This window comes from Notolepis coatsorum (genome assembly GCF_963971535.1).
Source record: "Notolepis coatsorum genome assembly, chromosome: 13".
NCBI classification, from domain to species: Eukaryota; Metazoa; Chordata; class Actinopteri; order Aulopiformes; family Paralepididae; genus Notolepis; species Notolepis coatsorum.
This window is the reverse complement of record NC_140177.1, coordinates 32111824-32133382: the sequence shown is the minus strand read 5'-3', so window position 1 is coordinate 32133382 and position 21559 is coordinate 32111824. Positions and strand designations below refer to the sequence as shown.

Below are 21559 nucleotides of genomic sequence, written 5' to 3'. Positions count from 1 at the left end.
AGTAAAAGGCAGGTTTTCTTTCACGAGAGGCACCTAAGCAATCTACTGCCGGGTTAATCATGAATCATGAATGAATGAGAGTGCAATGGCTTAGAAGTCTGCTCCAGGCAAGCTAATCTCAAGGTTTATCTTATCAACCAGGCGCTGCAGGGAGTCAAAACCTCCCTCTCCCTGCTGTTAATTATATCTAGTTGGAAATTAATGAATGGAAACTCATCCACCATCTATTGCTCACCAGATGCTCACCCTGACACATAAACAGGATAGTATTATTACTAGGGCTGTCAAAGTTAATGCTTTAACTTTGGAGATTAATTAAAAGCGTTAAACATTTTTTATCTAGATTAATCTATGGAGTGAAACATTTTCAACGTTCTGAACTTTCAGCAGTATCTTTGCTTGTTCTTTTTTTGCATTGACTCTGGCGCTTCCTTGGAACATTCCCCAGTCTACGTCCTCTAGAGCATCCTGAAGCGTGGCCTCTGATTGGTCGGACCATCTCTTTACCACGACGGCGTCACGTGATCTCTGCCTGTAAGCAGGATAGAGAAAGATGGAGTCATGGTCCGATGTGCTTGTAGCCCCCAAATCAAATCAAATCAAATTTATTTATAAGGCCAGACAACACACGTTAATGTCCCCATGGGCCGTACAAGTCTTCTTTAAACAAGTCAAGAAGAAAACATAACAATAAGTCAAGAACAGAACAAGAACACCATAAGGTCCAACAAATTTAAAATAAATGCAAATAAATGAAAGAATGCAAGCACTCCCAGACATACCCCACGCGAAGGTAAGGAAAAACCCACTAAAACCTAACAATAGGGAAAAATGCACCACAGGCAGTGTGGAGGAGAGAAACCTTAGAAGGGCCATTCAAGGGGGGATCTCCCTTCTTAGATGTCTGTGACTGAAATAGTGTTTGCAGTGTTGCAGACTAACAGTTGGTAAGCATGCACTCATGTGTGTAGTGAAACACAGATGAGTGCATGCAATAGCAACTGAACATTTTGAAAGATTGAAGATAGAGCTGATAGCGAATCTATTTGAGGCACAGGGGCGGCGCAAAGAGGGTCGCGTCCTCCCCGTCTTAATCATGGGACATTCAACACTCCGGTCATTGCTCAGGGACAGCCGGAGACAGGGAGATAGGGGGCGGCGCAGAGAGGGTCGCAAACTCCCCGACATCATCGCGGGACGTCCGGCACTCCGGTCAGCACTCCAGGACAGCAACTCACAGGGGGACAGGGAGACAGGACAGGCGTTAGACAGCTCATGTGATTGTAGTGGGCGGACATAGCAATAGATACAAGTGGTAAGCATATATGTGAATGGAGTAGATATATGAAGTAAGCATATTATGTGAATAGAATAGAAGTACTTAACCCAGCAATGAAACCGCGTTGACACATCAGTTGACAGGACCACGGACAGACGACGGTAAGTAACTGATCCAAGGCCTCGGTGGTGCATGTAGAGCAGTCACTAATGGAGGAGCCGGTATAGCCTTGTAGCCGGCTCTGAACGGGGTGTAGCAATGATCCAGCGTGTTTCCTCCCCTGGTGGAGCAGGCGATGTGCTGAAAAAAGGATGGCATCACTTTCTTCAGAATCGCCTGGTTGAAATCGCCGGCTATTACCATTGCTGCATCCGGGTGCTTGATCTGGTACATGTTTAGATGCCCCTGTAGCTCCGCCAGGGCCCTGGCGGTGTTTGCTTGGGGAGGGATGTACACCGCAGTCATGATGATCGCGGTGAACTCTCGGGGGAGATGAAACGGGCGACATTGAATGGCCAGATGTTCCAGGTCCAGGGAGCATGAATGGGAGAGTATCTTTATCTCCTTTGGGCTTACCCAGCTATTGTTCATAAGGAGACAGACACCCCCGCCAACGCTCTTACCGGAGGCTTCTGTACGGTCCGCTCGGAAGACGGTGAAGGAGTCCGAGGGAGAGACGCTGTGATCCGGAGTCGCTGGTTTCAGCCATGTCTCCGTGAAGCACATGATGTTACAGTCCCTCACCTCTCGCTGGAATCGGACCCTCGCCCGAAGATCATCCATTTTATTTTCCAGCGAACGGGCATTTGCCAGAAAGATGGATGGGATCGCCGGACGGTAAGCAGATCTTTTTAGCCTTATTCTGATTCCGCTACTCCTGCCCCTGTGTTTCTTCCTGCCGCCGCTTTTGTCTTTGTCTCGCTTCAGGACGCTCTAGAGGACGTAGACTGGGGAATGTTCCAAGGAAGCGCCAGTGACGTCAGCGAGTTCGCAGACACTGTTGTTAGCTTCATAGCAACCTTAGCTGATAGTATCGTCCCCACAAAGAAGGTGAGGGTGTTCCCGAATCAGAAACCGTGGGTGGACAGTACTATCAGAGCAGCTCTGAAAACTCGCACCACTGCTTACAACCTGGGCAGAGAGACAGGAAATATGGAAGAGTACAAGGCAACAGTCTATACTCTGCGCAAGGCTGTTAAACTTGCTAAGAGGACGTATGCTGACAAAATGGAGACACAAATGGCACAGAATGACACAAGAGGCTTATGGCGGGGACTGCGGACGATAACTGACTACAAACTCAGCGCCCCCTCAATGGGGAGCGACGACGCCTCTCTTGCGGACAAACTCAACTCCTTCTACGCTTGGTTTGGTGTAAACAGCGGCAACGCTAGCTCACCAGCTAGTGACGTCACTGGCGCGCCAGCTGTCGTGGGGCATCTGCGGGGGGGGCGAGGACGCTCTCTCATTGACGGAACACAGTGTGAGAAGAGCATTTATACGGGTGAACACCAGGAAGGCTGCTGGCCCAGATGGAATAACAGGACGCATACTTAAGTCCTGTGCTAACCAGCTAGCCCCTGTGTTCACCACCATATTTAATCTATCTCTGGCGGAATCCGTGGTACCTGCCTGCTTCAAGATGTCTACCATTATCCCGGTACCAAAGAAATCCACAGGTCTCAATGACTATAGAGAGGCTGGTTAAGGATCACATTTGTGCCTCCCTCCCCAGTGATATGGACCCTATGCAATTTGCATACAGGCCAAACAGGTCCACTGATGATGCAGTCTCCCAAGTACTGCACAGCACCCTCTCTCACCTAGACCGCCAGAAGGGGGGCTATGTGAGACTGTTGTTCATTGACTACAGCTCAGCGTTCAACACCATAGTCCCCACCAGACTGGTGGACAAGCTGATCAAGCTGGGTCTGAGCTCCGCTCTGAGCGCCTGGATACTGGACTTTCTGAGTGAAAGGCCCCAGGCGGTCAGGGTGGGGGGTCAGACCTCGAACACCATCACCCTGAGCATCGGATCCCCGCAGGGCTGTGTTCTGAGCCCCCTGCTGTACTCACTATACACACATGACTGTGTGGCCAAGTTCAGCTCCAACTCCATAGTGAAGTTTGCAAACGACACAGTGGGTCTGATCTCGGACAACGACGAGAAGGCCTACCAGGAGGAGGTTGAGGTACTGGAACGCTGGTGCCAGGACAACAGCCTGCTCCTGAACATTGGTAAAACCAAGGAGCTGATTGTGGATTTTAGGAGAAGACAGCAGGGGACACACACACCACTGAGGATAAACGAGGCTACCGTGGACAGGGTGAGCAGCTTCAAGTACCTGGGGGTCCACATCTCAGAGGATCTGACATGGACAACACACATAGACTCAGTCGTAAAAAAGGCGAAGCAGCGCCTCTACCACCTGAGACAGTTAAGGAAGTTCAGAGTATCTGGGAAGATACTCCAGTCCTTCTACTCCGGAGCTGTAGAGAGCATCTTGACTGGAAACATCACTGCCTGGTATGGAAACAGCACGGCACAGGACAAGAAGGCCCTACATAGAGTGGTACGCTCAGCCGAGTGTACCACGGGTATTGCACTACCACCCCTGCAGGTCCTATATAACAAGAGGTGCAAATCCAGAGCCTGCAGAATAATGAAAGACCCTCACCACCCCAACAACTGTTCAAGCTGCTGCGGTCAGGCAAACACCTGCGAACACCAGCAACTAGGAAAGAGAGACTTCGGCTCAGCTTCTTCCCCCAGGCCATCAGAGCCTTGAACACTGAACTCTCCACACACAAGCACACATGAGCACACACACAACACACACACTGTACACGCTCACACACTAGCAGCCACTTTAACATGAGCACACACACACTCATGCTGTACACGCTCACACTTATGGTCACTTTACAAAAGGAAAGGTCACTTTAAGAATAGTATAGTATAACTTGAGATTGTATAATATAGCATTGTACATAAAGACCCAGTGCCTCATCCGTAGCTAACAGTGTATTGCACTACCACAGGACCTAGCATGTCCTACCATGCTCTGTAAAAACTCATGTACATATACCGATATGCCCTACTTTGATTACTTGTATTATTGCACAATGTTGTTCTATTGGATTCTTATTATATTTATATTATTATTATTGTATTATGCACAATCGCTGTGGGCAAGCCCCCCCGCATTTCATTGTATACTTGTATGCCGTGACAATTAAAACTATTGACTTGACTTGACTTGACTTGACTCATGCACCTTTTTGAAAATCATCTGACATGAAGATGGAACACATTTCTGTTGTTAATATAATTTATATTACTGGTAGTTCATACAAGTTTGTGTTGATTCTACATTAATTCCATGATTTTACTCAAGTAAATATCTGTTACAAGCTTCGGTCTTAAGTAGAAAAATGCGATTTTTAATCTAGATTAATTACAGAAAATTGTGAGATTAATTAGTTAATTTTTTATCTATTGCCACTGACAGCACAAATTATTACACAGAATTGTCTTCAATTAAAGGTGCTGTAAGTGGTATTTTTTTGTTAAAATAAGTGTTATGTAGCTCTATATTCTGATCAGAGTGTTGGACGTCCCGTGATGATGACCGGGAGGATGCGACCCTCTCTGTGCCGCCCCTTTGCCTCAAATAGCTCTATTTTTTATCTTTCAAAATGTTCAGTTGCTATCGCATGCACTTATCTGTGTTTCACCACACATATGAGTGCAATAGTGCATGCTTACCAACTGTTCGCCTGTTTTACTGCAACACTACTATCACCGACATCTAAGAAGGGAGATCCCCCCTTGAATGGCCCATAAGGTTTCTCTCCTCCACATTGCCTGCGGTGCATTTCTTCCTATTGCTAGGTTTTAGTGAGTTTTTCCTTACCTTCGCGTGGGGTATGTCTTGCATTTATTTAAATTTTTTTTTTGACTTTATGGTGTTTTTGTTTTGTTCTTGACTTATTGTGATGTTTCTTCTTTGACTTGCTTAAAGAAGACGTGTCCGGCCCATGGGGACATTAACATGTGTTGTCGGGCCTTACAAATAAATTTGATTTGATTTGATTTGACTCTACATTCCGACAGCCATATAGAGTGTTTGGTCAGTTACATGGGTCTCCCAGTCCCTCGTGCTCTGCTGTAAACATCCCGTTCCCACTTTATCCAATCAGGAGAGAGAACCCTAGATATTTTTACTTATTTCAAGAATTCTTGCCAAATCAGATTTTCTTACTGCACTGGCAGATTATTTTACTTGTTTCAAGCACATATTTTATTTATTTCTTATTTTTGTCAGACCATTTTTGCAGAGTGGAGATCTCTCTCCTGATTGGATAAAGTGGGAAGGGATACCAGAAAAAGTATTTTCTTTTTACTGCAGAGCGGAGGGACTGGGAGACCCATGTTACTGACCAAACACTATGTCAATGATGCCTGTCGGAATGTAGAGGTATTATTTTAACAGCAAAATACCACTTACAGCACCTTTAAGAATGAACATCCATGAATTAATTTATAATTCTGAGTAAATAGGGCAATATGTAATAATAAACAAACACATTATTATTAGGTAGATAATGATTCAGATGCTTGAAGAATACTAATCCGCAGTGTAAACTAGGCAGAGGATGCAGTGGAATCGATAATAACGTGTCAGTGTCACATACTGATCCTAGCTGTTTTATTTCAGACCGCAAAACCTCCGCTGCACTTGAGGTTATAGATGGACTGCATTTACAGTATATAACGCTTTTATCCAAAGCACTTTAAAACTTATGCCTCACATTCACAAATTCACTCTGTCTTGTTCAAGGACACTTAGGCGCGCTGCCGAGAGGAGCTGGCCTAGAATAGAACCGCGAACCTTCCGATTACCAGACAACCGCTCTACCTCCTGAGCCACTGTCACCCCCCAAGGTTCAGAGGAATATTGTTACTTTCTTACTTTTGAAAACATCATACATTTATGTGAATGTAGCTGTGCAAAGAAATGTTGAAACTATCTTCATAAAAGAAACTAAAACAAAAAATAAAACACTTCAATAGCTGCATACCACCACATAAAAGAAACTGGGGCACCATTGATAACTGGTTGGGTAACTGCAAAGTGTCAGAACGACATCAGATGAGCAGGATTGTGAGGACAGATATTAAGATCATTGGTGCCCCCCCCCCCCCCCCCCTTGCTGGAGATATAGCATCAACGCTGCCCCAGATGAGCCTCCATCACCAGGGACACAGACCTCCCCTCCCGCAGCCTGTTCTCCCCCCCCTGCTGTCAGGGAGGAGGTGCAGGATGCTGCACAGCTTCTACCCACAGGCGGTCAGGATTATGAACAGACTATGAGCCCCCCCCCCCTCAACATCTTGCCAACAATAAACTGAAAATGTCACAAAATGCACATTAGCACCAACGCACTTTACTGTGCTGCTACTGTCGTGCTGCTAACTGATTTTATTTAATCATTGATTGAGTGTTTTATATGTTGACTTATATGTTTTTATTTAATCATTGATTGAGTGTCTTATATGTTAACTTATATGTTTCTATTTAATCATTGATTGAGTGTCTTATCAACTTATATGTTTCTATTTAATCATTGATTGAGTGTCTTATATGTCGACTTATACGTTTTTATTTAATCATTGATTGAGTGTCTTATATGTCAACTTATATGTTTCTATTTAATCATTGATTGAGTGTCTTATATGTCAACTTATATGTTTCTATTTAATCATTGATTGAGTGTCTTATATGTCGACTTATACGTTTTTATTTAATCATTGATTGAGTGTCTTATATGTCAACTTATATGTTTTTATTTAATCATTGATTGAGTGTCTTATATGTCGACTTATATGTTTTTATTTAATCATTAATTGAGTGTCTTATATGTTGACTTATATGTTTTTATTTAATCATTGATTGAGTGTCTTATATGTCGACTTATATGTTTTTATTTAATCATTGATTAGGGTCTTATATGTTGACTTATATGTTTTTTTTCATACAGACTTTTAGATATTTTATATTCATATACATTTTTCTTTACTTTCTTGTTGCACTGATCTGGGCCGGGAGGAACAGTATTAATTTTTTTTTAATGTATGGAAGTACACAAAACAATTACAATAAACAAAATCTTGAATCTGAATTGTTACAATATGGTGCCTTCGACAAACAGCATCTCCTTGAAATACCCATAGACACATAGCATACAATACATAATAACACCTGGCACATACCCCAGCCAATCAGGATGTAGCACCAAAAGTACTTCTTCTCCGAGAAGAAGGAGACGGCCAACAGAGCGTGGAGGTACAAGCCCTCCACCAGCAGCCAGAAGAAGCTCGCCATGACCCCGTACTGGAAGAACACCACCACCGCCTTGCACCCCATCTGAGACTGGGACTGAAGAAATGAAAGGAAACGAAGAAGGTGAAATAAATCAGTCTGTAGTTAAAGATGTGAAGACCTAAATGATTTTCTTAAATCTTTCGTTTTTCAGCAGGGATATGGGGAAATGTTATAAATAATAACTACTACTAATAATAATAATAATAATAATAATAATAATAATAATAATAATAATAATAATAGTAATAATAAACTTTATTTATATAGCACCTTTCATACAAGAATTACAGCCCAAATTGCTTCACAGCAGTGATATAGACACAACATAGACATAGGCATAAAATGAGCATAACATTTGCATAATTATAGACAGGCATCAAATGAGCAGAGAATTGTTATTAAAACCTCCCGGAAAATTGTAATTAAAAAAGATTGTAATAGATTTCTTATTGATTATGATAGATTCCTGACATTAAAATGTATAAAAGACTATTAGCAGGAATATGACAAAATAAAAACTATATAAGAATGAGTATAAATATAGACAGAATAAGAGCAGTGCAATAAAATAGACAGTTATGTAGTGAGGTCCTGTCTGGCTCAAAATATTTCTCTAGAATGAATATTATCACGTTTGAATCCATATTACAAGTTTAATGCTTGACTAAGTCTTCATCAGTCCACAGGTGATGTGAGGTGTTGGACCGTATAAGCAGATAACAGCTTAGGGAGGCTATTGAACATAGAATGATAGAAAATATTAATTTGACAATTATAGAAAATATCCTATGTTACCTTTCAAGAATAAATGAACATCTATGTTGTTACATACTAACGATAATTGATTGTTGCAGATTCATCAAATCTGCAATCAGATCATATTTAATATATTGCATTTGATCATACCAACAGGCAATCAACTTTTTACTTGCATAAATATGAATCTGTTTGTGTTGCTTCAGAACTCTGATTGCCTGGTATGTTGGGTATGTTATGCTTGCGGGTTGTTATAGAAACCTTGTTTAATAACAGATGCAAGTCTGCTCGTTATTCCTGGTGCCATCTGGGAAAAGTATATGCTAGGCTGACAGTTGAATCCAGACTCCTCATAAGACTTCTCATATTTTTCAGAAATACATATATTATCCTCAAGGAATCCTATATTTCTAGGTTCTAATGACCTTATATTGAAAACAGTCTCACTCATTTCACCTAAGTGGCGACCTGGTACTTCCTCGACCTGGAGGACTAATCATTTAAAATCCACAAGCTACCAGTATCCACAAGGCAAGTAAAGAATAAATATAGTTAAAAAAATATAAAATATATTAAAAAGTGAACTGTAGTATGTGTGATTGACTATTTTATCTTTTTATTTAATTTCTTCTTTTTTTCTTATTATTATTTATTTGTATTCTGTCATATTATTTTCTCACGAGGACCCCAGGAAGACTAGCGGTCACTAATTAGACAGCTAAAACATAAACATAGATAAGGATTCACAGGAAGCTATGAACAAGCACAACTGGTAACTCGAGGCAGGCCCCCGCGTCTAAATAAAGATGTAGGCCAAATCAAACGGGCTCCAATCCATGAGCGAAAATCTTCAGAGGAGCAAAAGGAATGAAGAATGCACTATAGCCAGTGAGGCATACAGTATGACACAGGCTCCATCTCGTGCACGTCTGCCACATGTACGCTTGTAAACCCTCATTCTCATTCCCTGGCGTGTTTATGGTCCTTTAAGTGTGTGTCATGTTAACTACATGGAGAGCAGCAGCTGTGTTTGAACGGGTATCGTCTGAGTGCCATCACGAGGGACATCATCTTAAAGTAGAGTTGCTCAAACACGCTGCCGCCGCTCACACAGAGCCTGAAATAGTCGTCTGGGTAACAGAACACTGATCCCTTTCATTATCGGGATAAACATGTCAATACAAATGTGTTGGATTAATTTGGAGCATGGCACGTGGATGGATGACGGCAGTGAGTGAGTTCACGTGACGATTAGCGGTGTGATAGCCGTAAACGGGATTATTTGAAATGTTATCTAGCGGCTTATCTTGCAGCTTTTCTATTTACTCGTCGCTCACTGTGTTCTCATATTTTACTGTAATTCCGTGTTGAGGTCAATCCGATTAAAACGAAATATTACAAAACCGTTGATGTGATTCATCGGCAAAAGCTTTATCCGTCCTGAAGGCTACCTGGTGCTGCGCGTTCGGTAAACAGTAACCCTCACAACATCCTGCTGAACAGATTCACTGGGGGACCCTGTCTGAGGACCTTTAAGGACTTGACAAACACTGCTACAACCAGGAGCACTTGGACACTCATTTGTACGGCTTTGTGAGACAAAGCAGCTGCTAGTCTGGTTGATTAATGAAAACAGGGAAGGAACTCACTGGCAACACGGCGAATGCCGCTGCCGGCAGCGCATATGTTGGATGATGTATGATGAGGGAGGCTTGGGGAAGCAGGACAGAAGATCAATACACTGTGTCGCTTCTGAAGAAAGTGTTGCATCAAAGGGACACGTTATAAAATGCACAGAAGGCCTCCCCTGAGATGGTGGAGTGGTGTAGTGTAGTGTAGTGGTGTAGTGTAGTGTGTAGGTTAGTGTAGTGGTGTAGTGTAGTGTGTAGGTTAGTGTAGTGGTGTAGTGTAGTGTAGTGGTGGAGTGTAGTGGTGTAGTGTAGTGTGTAGGTTAGTGTAGTGGTGTAGTGTAGTGTAGTGGTGGAGTGGAGTGTAGTGGAGTGTAGTGTAGGTTAGTGTAGTGGTGTAGTGTAGTGTAGTGTAAGTTAGTGTAGTGTAATGTAGTGTAGTGTAGTGTAGGTTAGTGTAGTGGTGGAGTGTAGTGTAGTGGTGTGTAGTGTAAGTTAGTGTAGTGTAGTGTGGTGTAGTGTAGTGTAGTGTAGTATAGTGTAGTGTAGTGTAGGTGTATGTTAGTGTAATGTAGTGTAGTGTAGTGTAAGTTACTGTAGTGTAGTGTAAGTTAGTGTAGTGTAGGTTAGTGTAGGTTAGTGTAGTGTAGTGTAGGTTAGTGTAGTGTAGGTTAGTGTAGGTTAGTGTAGTGTAGTGTAGGTTAGTGTAGGTTAGTGTAGGTTAGTGTAGTGTAGTGTAGGTTAGTGTAGTGTAGGTTAGTGTAGTGTAGTGTAGTGTAGGTTAGTGTAGGATAGTGTAGTGTAGGTTAGTGTAGGTTAGTGTAGTGTAGGTTAGTGTAGTGTAGTGTAGGTAAGTGTAGTGTAGTGTAGCGTAGATTAGTGTAGTGTAGTGTAGGTTAGTGTAGTGTAGTGTAGGTAAGTGTAGTGTAGTGTAGCGTAGGTTAGTGTAGTGTAGTGTAGGTTAGTGTAGTGTAGTGTAGTGTAGTGTAGGTTAGTGTAGGTTAGTGTAGTGTAGTGTAGGTTAGTGTAGTGTAGGTTAGTGTAGTGTAGTGTAGGTTAGTGTAGTGTAGGTTAGTGTAGTGTAGTGTAGTGTAGTGTAGGTTAGTGTAGTGTAGGTTAGTGTAATGTAGTGTCGGTTAGTGTAGTGTAGTGTAGGTTAGTGTAGTGTAGGTTAGTGTAGTGTAGGTTAGTGTAGTGTAGGTTAGTGTAGTGTAGTGTAGGTTAGTGTAGGTTAGTGTAGTGTAGGTTAGTGTAGGTTAGTGTAGTGTAGTGTAGGTTAGTGTAGGTTAGTGTAGTGTAGGTTAGTGTAGTGTAGGTTAGTGTAGTGTAGTGTAGGTTAGTGTAGTGTAGGTTAGTGTAGTGTAGTGTAGGTTAGTGTAGTGTAGTGTAGGTTAGTGTAGTGTAGATTAGTGTAGTGTAGGTTAGTGTAGTGTAGGTTAGTGTAGTGTAGGTTAGTGTAGTGTAGGTTAGTGTAGTGTAGTGTAGGTTAGTGTAGTGTAGGTTAGTGTAGTGTATGTTAGTGTAGTGTAGGTTAGTGTAGTGTAGTGTAGGTTAGTGTAGGTTAGTGTAGTGTAGTGTAGTGTAGGTTAGGTTAGTGTAGTGTAGTGTAGTGTAGGTTAGGTTAGTGTAGGTTAGGTTAGTGTAGTGTAGTGGTGTGTAGTGTAGTGTAAGTTAGTGTAGTGTAGTGTAGTGTAGGTTAGTGTAGTGTAGGTTAGGTTAGTGTAGTGTAGTGTAGTGTAGGTTAGTGTAGTGTAGTGTAGTGTAGTGTAGTGTAGTGTAAGTTACTGTAGTGTAGTGTAAGTTAGTGTAGGTTAGTGTAGGTTAGTGTAGTGTAGTGTAGGTTAGTGTAGTGTAGTGTAGGTTAGTGTAGGTTAGTGTAGTGTAGTGTAGGTTAGTGTAGGTTAGTGTAGTGTAGGTTAGTGTAGGTTAGTGTAGGTTAGTGTAGTGTAGGTTAGTGTAGTGTAGGTTAGTGTAGTGTAGGTTAGTGTAGTGTAGTGTAGGTTAGTGTAGTGTAGTGTAGGTTAGTGTAGTAGTGTAGTGTAGTGTAGGTTAGTGTAGTGTAGTGTAGGTTAGGTTAGTGTAGTGTAGTGTAGTGTAGGTTAGGTTAGTGTAGTGTAGTGTAGTGTAGGTTAGGTTAGTGTAGTGTAGTGTAGGTTAGTGTAGTGTAGTGTAGGTTAGGTTAGTGTAGTGTAGTGTAGGTTGGGTTAGTGTAGTGTAGTGTAGTGTAGGTTAGTGTAGTGTAGTGTAGGTTAGGTTAGGTTAGTGTAGTGTAGTGTAGTGTAGTGTAGTGTAGTGTAGTGTAGTGTAGTGTAGTGTAGTGTAGTGTAGTGGTGCTAGATGCTGTACTCACAGAGGAGTGGCAATTGTCAGTCTCTTCTTCAGGCCCTTCATATAGAACCACATCCTTGATGACCACAGCTACGGCTTTCAGTATGAAGGACACAAACAGGTTTATATGGATGTAATTTCTTGTACAGTGTAACTTCCTGAAAAAAAAGAAAAGAAAAAGGAAATGCATACTATATACTGTATACTACATATACTATATGTACGCATTACCCATGAAGTGTATTTGACTTGCACTTCCTAAAAGCGATTGGCCTGAGTCAGTCCTTTCTCATCTGAAATGGTGTCGTAGCATTCTCAAAACCAGAGAGCAAATTGACATTTTTTTTTTATCCACTTTTTCTCCCATTTTCTATTTTTCTCCCATCCCAATTTTTCATATCGTCCAATTCAACCCTCCCCTGTCTTTGAACGTTGTTTCTTGCCTCCCACAAGCCGGCTGCAATGTGGACTAAGTCATACATAGCACGAGTCCCCTCCGATACTCGAGGTAACAGCCGTCGCATCTTTTCACCTGCGCGGCTCGATCTTTCAGCGTCGGGGGTCTGGGCTTTTTGGAGGGGCCCCGCCCCCGTCGCTTCTTGATTCTACTGCGCAGGCGCACCAACCGACCTGTAGGAGTCGCTGTCCACAACGCCCAATCCCCACCCTTCAGTTTCCCTCCCCGTAATTGTGGAGAGCGGGGCTCGAACAGGAGGCATCCTGTTCGAGCCTAGTCTCCTGCATTCGTTGCGAGCGCCTTGCCCACTGCGCCACGTAGCCGCCTAGAGCAAATTGACATTTAACGAGCATGGCCGTAAACAGGAATGCATGGTGGCTGTGCTTTTTTTACAAGTATACATGGTTGTCTTCTGAGTGTCCTCAAACAAACGCCTTCCCGGGGAACCATTGGGGAGAATTGTGAAAGCGGCCCATTAGACAAGCTGCTCACAGCAGAATGGACCCGATGACAGACAGAACCGACCAGCTGCCTGAATGTTGTGTTTGCAATCGTACATAAACAGGCGGCGCTCTACACATCCTGTGTGTCTGGTCTCTGAAAGCCACCAAACCGCCCTGCAGTCCCGAAATATGTTAGCCATCAAACAAACATGTCAGTCTCTGTTTACTGAGCAACACACACACACACACACACACACACACACACACACACACACACACACACACACACACACACACACACACACACACACACACACACACACACACACACACACACACACACACACACACACACACACACACACACACACACACACACACACACACACACACACACACACACACACACACACACACACACACACAGTTAAATAGAGTGTGTGGTCCTTTAAAAGCCACACAAGGAGGACACTAGACCTTAAAGTAATGACCGGATCTCTGTCACCATGCTCTAGCCACCCTGCCAACACACACACACACACACACACACGCACGCACGACACGCACGCAAACCTGTTCACACTGTTGTGAAAAAATTATCTGAGTCATATATGCGCAAAAAGAAAATCCGATTCGTGCCACTTCTGTCTGCAGTGTGAACGTAACCTAAATATCAGCCTTTTGAACGCTCAGATTTCACAACTCCTCCGTCTCTCTTCAAGCACTTTGAACACACTTGAAAAATGCCACAACGACAGATTTGGCCCACGTTCTCCCACAGAAGCTGCCAAGAGATGAAGGACTGTGTAGAACGGTGGTGAGGATAGCGTGTGACCATAGTAAACAATAGAACAATAATAATAATACATTTAATTTGTAACGCACCCTACCTTCCTGAGAATCTCAGAGTGCTACATAGTTAAAAAGAATAAAATAAAAATAGATATATAAAAAAAGAACACATAGCAGAACAACATATGATAAGACATAAAAACTAATAAAAGGCCTTTCTAAAAATGTAGGTCTTGAGTCCACGTTTAAAAGTGTCAACAAGACAACGCTGTTGACTAAAAACAATATCTGAAATAAAACCTTCTCACTGTCTTTTACTATTATGTACCGTACTACTATGGCCTTTCGGCCAGTAACCGTTCAATCCACGCATCTGACAGAGGAGGGTGTATCCCAGCTGTGAGCTGGTGACTGAAGGGTGGCTGGTATTACATCTACGGTGCCCACCATCTCTGCCTAAGTGCCATTGAGCAAGGCACTAAACTTCTTCTATCTTCTTCAACTTATACTACTACTTACTAATTATGCTAACATGTCTATACTACTATGCACTCAGAGTGTGTTCAACACTATTTGAGGAACAATGCCACTGACCCTTAGCTGTACCCTCCTGCTGATTTGTTATACACAATCTGTAAGTCGCTTCGGATAAAGGCATCAGCTAAGTGACTAAATGTAAAATGTAAATGTAAGCCGTTTGATATTCTCTGTACAGGGACACACGGGAAACACTGCAATGAATCCACTCACCTGAACAGGCAGAGTATGATGATGGCGACGGTGAGTGAGATGAGAGAGGCGCTGTGGCCGATGGTGTAACCCACCTTGATCGCTCCGAAGAACATTCCCTGTGAGAGACACGGAGCATGCATGTGGTTCAGAAACACATTGGGAGAAAGAAAAACATCAATCAAGAATCAAATGGAGTTCAAATGAGTGTATTGAACTTCATTCAAAATACAGTACAATGGGCCAGTCATAGCCCATAGCCACATAGCCATATCCTCATGAAATGCCTTGATGATCATAATCATCATCACCATCATAATTATAATCATCATCATCCTAATCATAAATATCGTCATCATAATCACAATTATCATCATCATTGTAATCATCATCATCATCATCATCATCATCATCATCATCATCATCATAATAATAATCATCATCATCATCATCTCATCATCATCATCATCACAATCACATCACAAAGGGGTAGAAACTCTGGTGGCCATACCTACCGCCTCATCGTCTGTGGTACTATTGGGATTGTACCCACAGTCCAACGCATAAGAGATGGTGTTGATCTGAGACCATCCGTCCTCAGAGCAGGTCTTTGAGAGGTTACCTACAGCAGGGACACGGGAGGAGACAGTATGTTCAGCATCATCCATCCATCCAATAAGGTGTATGCGAGAGAGTCAGAGATTTTATTTGCCATGTATGGACAAATCCACATTGGAATACAGGTACAGAGCAAACACTGTGTGTCTACAACGAATCCAATACAGGAGCAGAGTAGAAACAGTACAGAAAAAAAATAAAAATTAAACACGCAGTATAAAAGGATAAATGCTAAAGTTGATATCAACATCCCCTAAAGTGCATATCATAGTAAAAGTGCTTAAAGGGGAACTATCTTATAAATGGCCTTTTTGAGTGTTTAGCATTGTTTCCTAGCTATGTGAACTTATATTAATATGATCTATGTCTCTAATTCTCATATTGGCGCATTCTTCCAATTCTCCTCTCACAATATTCACCCTCACTGAACTGAGTCATCTGAAAATGTGCTGATTTGTGATGTCAGAGAGACACCGCTGCATGTTAATGGAGAGGTACAAGATGAGCTGCACACAGTGGTTGCAGCCCAGGCTCAAAACGGCTTAAGATCTTAAGGTAGAAAAATGCTGTTTTTGAGGACTTGATTAGAAATACAAAACAATGAATAAAAAAAAATAAAAAATTACAGAGGTGTTCCATAGACTCACAGGAATTGTGTAAAAGTGCCCAAAATAGTGAAAGAAATAGTAAAATAGTTCCCTTTTAATGCATAGAGGCACAATTTACAGTAAAAGTGCATATAATCAAAGTGCGTGATGCACAGACACACAGAAACAGCACTTCCACAACCTGACTAATAACACACCAAATAAAAATAGGATAATATACAAATCTAGCCTTTGGAGTTATTCATGAGGTATGAGGTATATGTCTCACTGGAATGTCATCCACCTAAGGATAGACCACAACTGTAGGGGACCAGTGGGTCCCAGTGGCTCAGAGAGGCTGAGACGGCTCCTGTGTGTGTACAGTACGTGTCGCCATTGGTTTCTTAATTACTCTTTGGCAGTTCAGGAAGAGTGGGAGGTCATAGTCTGACTCATTTCTCCCCTGATTATAGTGCTAATCAGATGTAATATTAATATGTACAGGGATACAGGTATGAAGACACTGTGGTAGTAGTCATACTGGACTGTCCACGAGGAGAAGCGTCAGTTCTCTGCTCATACAGGAACATGATGTAATCCAAGGCTGATTGCCCGACAAACTCACAACACTAAAAACAACATTGCAGGGGCGCCCGAGTGGCGCACCGCATACAGCACTACGGTGCAACACGGCCAACCCTGGTTCGACTCCCGGACCCGGTGATCTTTTCCGAATGTCTTCCCCGGTCTATCTCCCATTCCTCCTCTCTCTCTCTCTCTACCGGACGCAAAAATCAATAAAAAACCTACAAAAACACAACTTGTCCGAAAGGACAAGTAACATTTAAAAACAACATTGCAACAACACAGCCAAAATCTGGGGCAAGTAGATGCATTAATGTTCAAAAACCATGCAGTTATTTTGCCTGTGTTATATTCTAACTATTCTATTTCTGCATACTGGGGTCTTAACCCTTTCACTACCACACTACAGAAGGTTAACCTTTCACTACCACACTACAGACAGTTAACCGGAACCCTTTGAAGTGTGGTTTTATTAATTTGATTTTTTTATTTGATGATTTTTATTTTCGTGTCTTACATACAGGTGTATGCCCAGCCCATATGGGCTTACAAGACACATAAACAATAAGTATATAATAGTATACTTGACATTGACAATAGGTTATATAGACCAAGATGGCCACACAAAAAAGAAAACAAAATAAAACGTAATATAACAAGCTGTAAACAATGTATGTAAACAAAGAAACAAGAGGAATTTATATACAATTATATAGGTCAGGATATAGTGTGTTTTGTCTCAAGTGCCATGCTTTCTCCAAAAATCCTGCAAAACTGAAGATCTCCTCCACAAACAAATAACTCAACATACAACTCTCAGACTGCCAAAACAAATCCGGATTTACAAATAGAAATTTCTCAAATAAAGCCCTCCTCAAATCGGTGTACAAGGGGCAATAAAAAACAAAATGATATTCATCTTCCACCACTTCCAGATCACATATCTCCACCTTCCACTTATCCTGATGGATTTTAATTATGTGAACCTTACACTGCAGATTGTTCATAAAAATCATACTTAAGTCAGCAGAAGAAAAAATCATGGACATCTCTCTTGACCAGGGATGACCGTGTGCTCTGTCCCAGTTTAATATCTTTTTTGTCACCCTGTCATTTGGCAGCTAGACCAGGCGGTTCCATAACCTAACCATTTCACCTTTTTGCTTGACCAAGCATGAGTCCCAACCCATGTCCCCTTCTAGTCAAGAGTTTTATTTGTCACTATAGCCCCTTTTGGTGTATATTTATGGACTCCCAAGAAGTATCTCGTGGCATGGTTCTGGATAGGATTACATTCAGGTGCATCATCAAAACCCCATACTCCAGCAGCATAAAATAAAACAGAACCAACCATTGAATCAAATTGTTGTGTAAATGTTGAAAACCCAAGGTCAGTGCACACTTTCATTTTACTCAACACACCCCCTAGCGCCCTTCCTGCTGGCTCAGACAGTATTTTCCTTCCTTCTATGAAGCTTATGTACTCATTAAAGATGAAACCAAGATATTTATAAGAATATGTATAAATCAGGGGCGTTGGTCCAAATTGAAACTTATGGTTACTCTTCTGTTTATGTTTTTTCCTGAAGTGCATAATCTGTGTTTTTTCACTGTTAATCGCAAGTCTCCATTTCCTGCACCAAGAACTCATAATATTCAACATGTTTTGTAAATTTGCTTAATTTTCTGCAAACAGAACAATATCATCAGCGTACAATAAAATATTTAGGATTATATTATCGATTGGAATACCAAGATTGGCTTAGAGAAAGCACATCTCCCTGTTTTACACCGAATGGGGTGGGGAATCAGCGGGTCCTAACATCATTCAGCGGCAGACAGGCAGATAGCCTTATAAAATAGACCATCAATACTAGAACAAATTTATTTATAATCCAAAAGCTCTCTATTAATCCAATCAAAGGCTTTTTTTAAATCAACAAAACAAACAAATGTATTGCCCTCGTCCAATCTGGCTCTCACCACCGATGATAAAACAAAGACATGATCAATACAAGCTCTCTTAGCCCTAAACCCATTCTGGTCATCCACCAACATTTCATTATATTCTAAGTATTGAATATAATTTATAAACTGTACTGATCAAACTAATACCTCTGTAATTTAACGGGACTCTAGGGTCAGCTTTTGCAGATTTGGGGATGGGCTTAATAATGGACTTGTTCCATATCGAGGGGATGGTGTCTGTGTGAAAACAAGTTTGATATAAACAGTGTAATACATTCAGCAGATAGGGAGTTTTAAGGACCTCGTTAGACAACTCCTCAATACCCATGGCTTTCTTCAGTGAAAGGGTTTACCGTCTGTAGTGTGGTAGTGAAAGGGTTTACCGTCTGTAGTGTGGTAGTGAAAAGTTAACCTTATGTAGTGTGGTAGTGAAAACGTTAACCCTTTGTAGTGTGGTAGTGAAAGGATTGACCTTTTGTAGTGTGGTAGTGAAAGGGTTAACCTTATGTAGTGTGGTAGTGAAAGCGTTAACCTTTTGTAGTGTGGTAGTGAAAACGTTAACCCTTTGTAGTGTGGTAGTGAAAGGATTGACCCTTTGTAGTGTGGTAATGAAAGGTGTAACTGAGGGGTACAATTCCCTGACTGTATTGATAAGTATGGTATCATTAAACCACTACCGCTTTATGTACTTTAACTACTGGCCACACAGTACATGATATAGATATGATGAACACTTTCCCACCATGAAACCAAGTCCACACAAATGTATAAGTCGAATATTTAATATATAGCAAAGGGTATATACAACGTTCACTTAATGACATTTATGATTTGAATGCACTTGTAAGGCAAATGAGTATTCGTAGGCAAATCAACATTGAATGTCCAATCTCTGGTTACGCAGGAGGCAAGTATACAACCTGGTTCTTTAGGGAACTATAGCGATGGTACTTAATGATTATAGCTGGATATACTAAAGGGGGGTCCTGCTGGTTGTAAGTCAGTAGGGGGGGGGGGTTAGGAGAGCCGCCGGCGATATCCCATCTGGCCAACGATTTCTTGGGAGAATTCAGAGTGCTGAACACGGTGCCCACAGAACCTTGGTCCACAGATGAATACAGTTGGGCCCTCTTGTAGACGGTAGCTGCCGGTCCACAACGAAGAGACGTGAGGCGACCTCACTCGGGGTAGAGCGCCGTCTCACCTGGACTCCTCTCGGGGGGTAGTTCCAACACTCACCAGTGTTGGCTGTTATCCATGGCATAAATCAAAGCACCCAAAGCAAGTAGATAATCCAAGCCGTGTAGGGCTCGCCGTCGTCCGGGTAAGGTAATCCAATGTGCAGGTCCACTCGTCCTAGCCCAGAACTCCTCGGATGAAAGCACCACACGTGGTCTGCCCAGCCTGGTTAAGACTCTAGATAACGCGAGGAAACGATGGGGGTACTACTCACTGTATAACTCTAACCGAACGATGCACCATACATAATAGACTATTATTAACTTAATAGAAATACGTCCCACTCGACGGTATAGTGCCAAACTATGACAATTCAACTATTAATCCACACGATGTCTCAATGCCATTCTGAGGCCAAGTTGACCATACTGCACCACACGTGTATCGTGGGTGAGGCTTAACGTCTTGCCACTAGGTTGGAGGGTAAAGAACTAAGGGCTAAGGGACTAAAAAAGAAAGTTCTACTTTACTTGCGCCATATATATATGCGCTGTGAACAAATAGTACCATTCGTATTTCGCCAGACGTATTCCTACGCGGAACCGGGCTAGTAACAACATGTTCGTCGGCACGATTGAACTTGAACCAAGGGGCTTGGCTGCTGGCGCCAAGTTCTTGTCCAATGAGAGAATGAAACTATTATGGGCTGTTAGTAGACTAAAGGGATATTCAGTGTATATGTACAAGGAATATACAAGGGATATCAAACGATATACAAATACTATTAAATATATATCCATAAATAAATATATATATTCGGTTTAATCTGATCCTTCACAACAGCCGCCCCCTAATTAGTCCCACCTAATTAGCTAAGCAGAGACAGATTAACCGCACTGTCTACCACTCAAGGTCCGCTGTAAGGGTCAGTCAACTCACAAAGTCGTGGGGTCATGGTCGTCATCGATAGTGTCTGGGAGTCTGGGCAGTTCTATTAGCCTCGCCACGGGTCGTGTGTAAGTTCGCCCTTGGACGAGCACCTCAGCTGCTCGGACCTTGCCATCGGCACCGGTGATCACTTTGCTTACGCGGCCAGCCGGCCACATAGCTCTGGGTAGTGACTGGTCGATAATCATGACGACTGTTCCTTCTGTCAAATTGTCTCTCTCTTTTACCCACTTCTGGCGGGTCTGTAGAGACGGTAGGTAGTGGAGTAGAAAGCTGTTCCAAAACTTGTCAGCTAGTACTTGACTGTACCTCCACATTCTTCGGCCGTTCGCTTCTTCAGGCCTGTACATTGTCTGGGGTAGCGCGGGGTCCAGCCGCCCCATCAAGAGTGTGTTGGGGGTGACTGGGTCGACATCTGCTATATCACTGGAGACGTAGCCGAGGGGCTTGGAGTTCAATACTCCCTCGATCTCCGTGAGGACTGTCATTAGGACTTCTTCCGCTACAGTCTGGGCCCCAAGCACGGCGTACAGGGCTGTCTTTATAGAACGTACTTCTCGTTCCCAGGTTCCACCGAAGTGGGGTGCGTTCGGGGGATTAAACTGGAAGTCAATCTGGGATGGAGCGAGGTGGGTCTTAAGTTCTGGGCCCATAGCTTGGAAGCTCTCTCTCAGCTCTCTTTCTCCGCCTTTGAAGTTTGTCCCGTGATCAGACAACAATGTAGACGGTTTTCCTTTCCGTGATGTGAATCTTCGGAAGGCCATAAGGAATGAGTCTGTGCTCATGGTTGGAAGGAGTTCGATATGTATCGCTCTGGTGGTCATGCATTTGAATACAATACCCCACCGCTTCTCGGTTCCTCTTCCTTTCTTT

At 42.5% G+C, this 21559-nt stretch overlaps 1 protein-coding gene across 1 annotated transcript in view; it reads right to left on the bottom strand.

Annotated features, from left to right (window-relative positions):
* LOC311239315 (vasoactive intestinal polypeptide receptor-like) overlaps positions 1-21559 on the bottom strand; it is a gene marked incomplete at both ends in the record, with an annotated part of 76323 nt that overhangs the window by 28466 nt on the left and 26298 nt on the right. Inside the window, 4 exons of the mRNA XM_084327620.1 lie at positions 7557-7710; positions 12403-12538; positions 14823-14920; positions 15317-15423. Coding sequence (XP_084183746.1) covers positions 7557-7710; positions 12403-12538; positions 14823-14920; positions 15317-15423 — 495 coding nt within the window. The remainder of the gene's footprint in view (positions 1-7556; positions 7711-12402; positions 12539-14822; positions 14921-15316; positions 15424-21559) is intronic.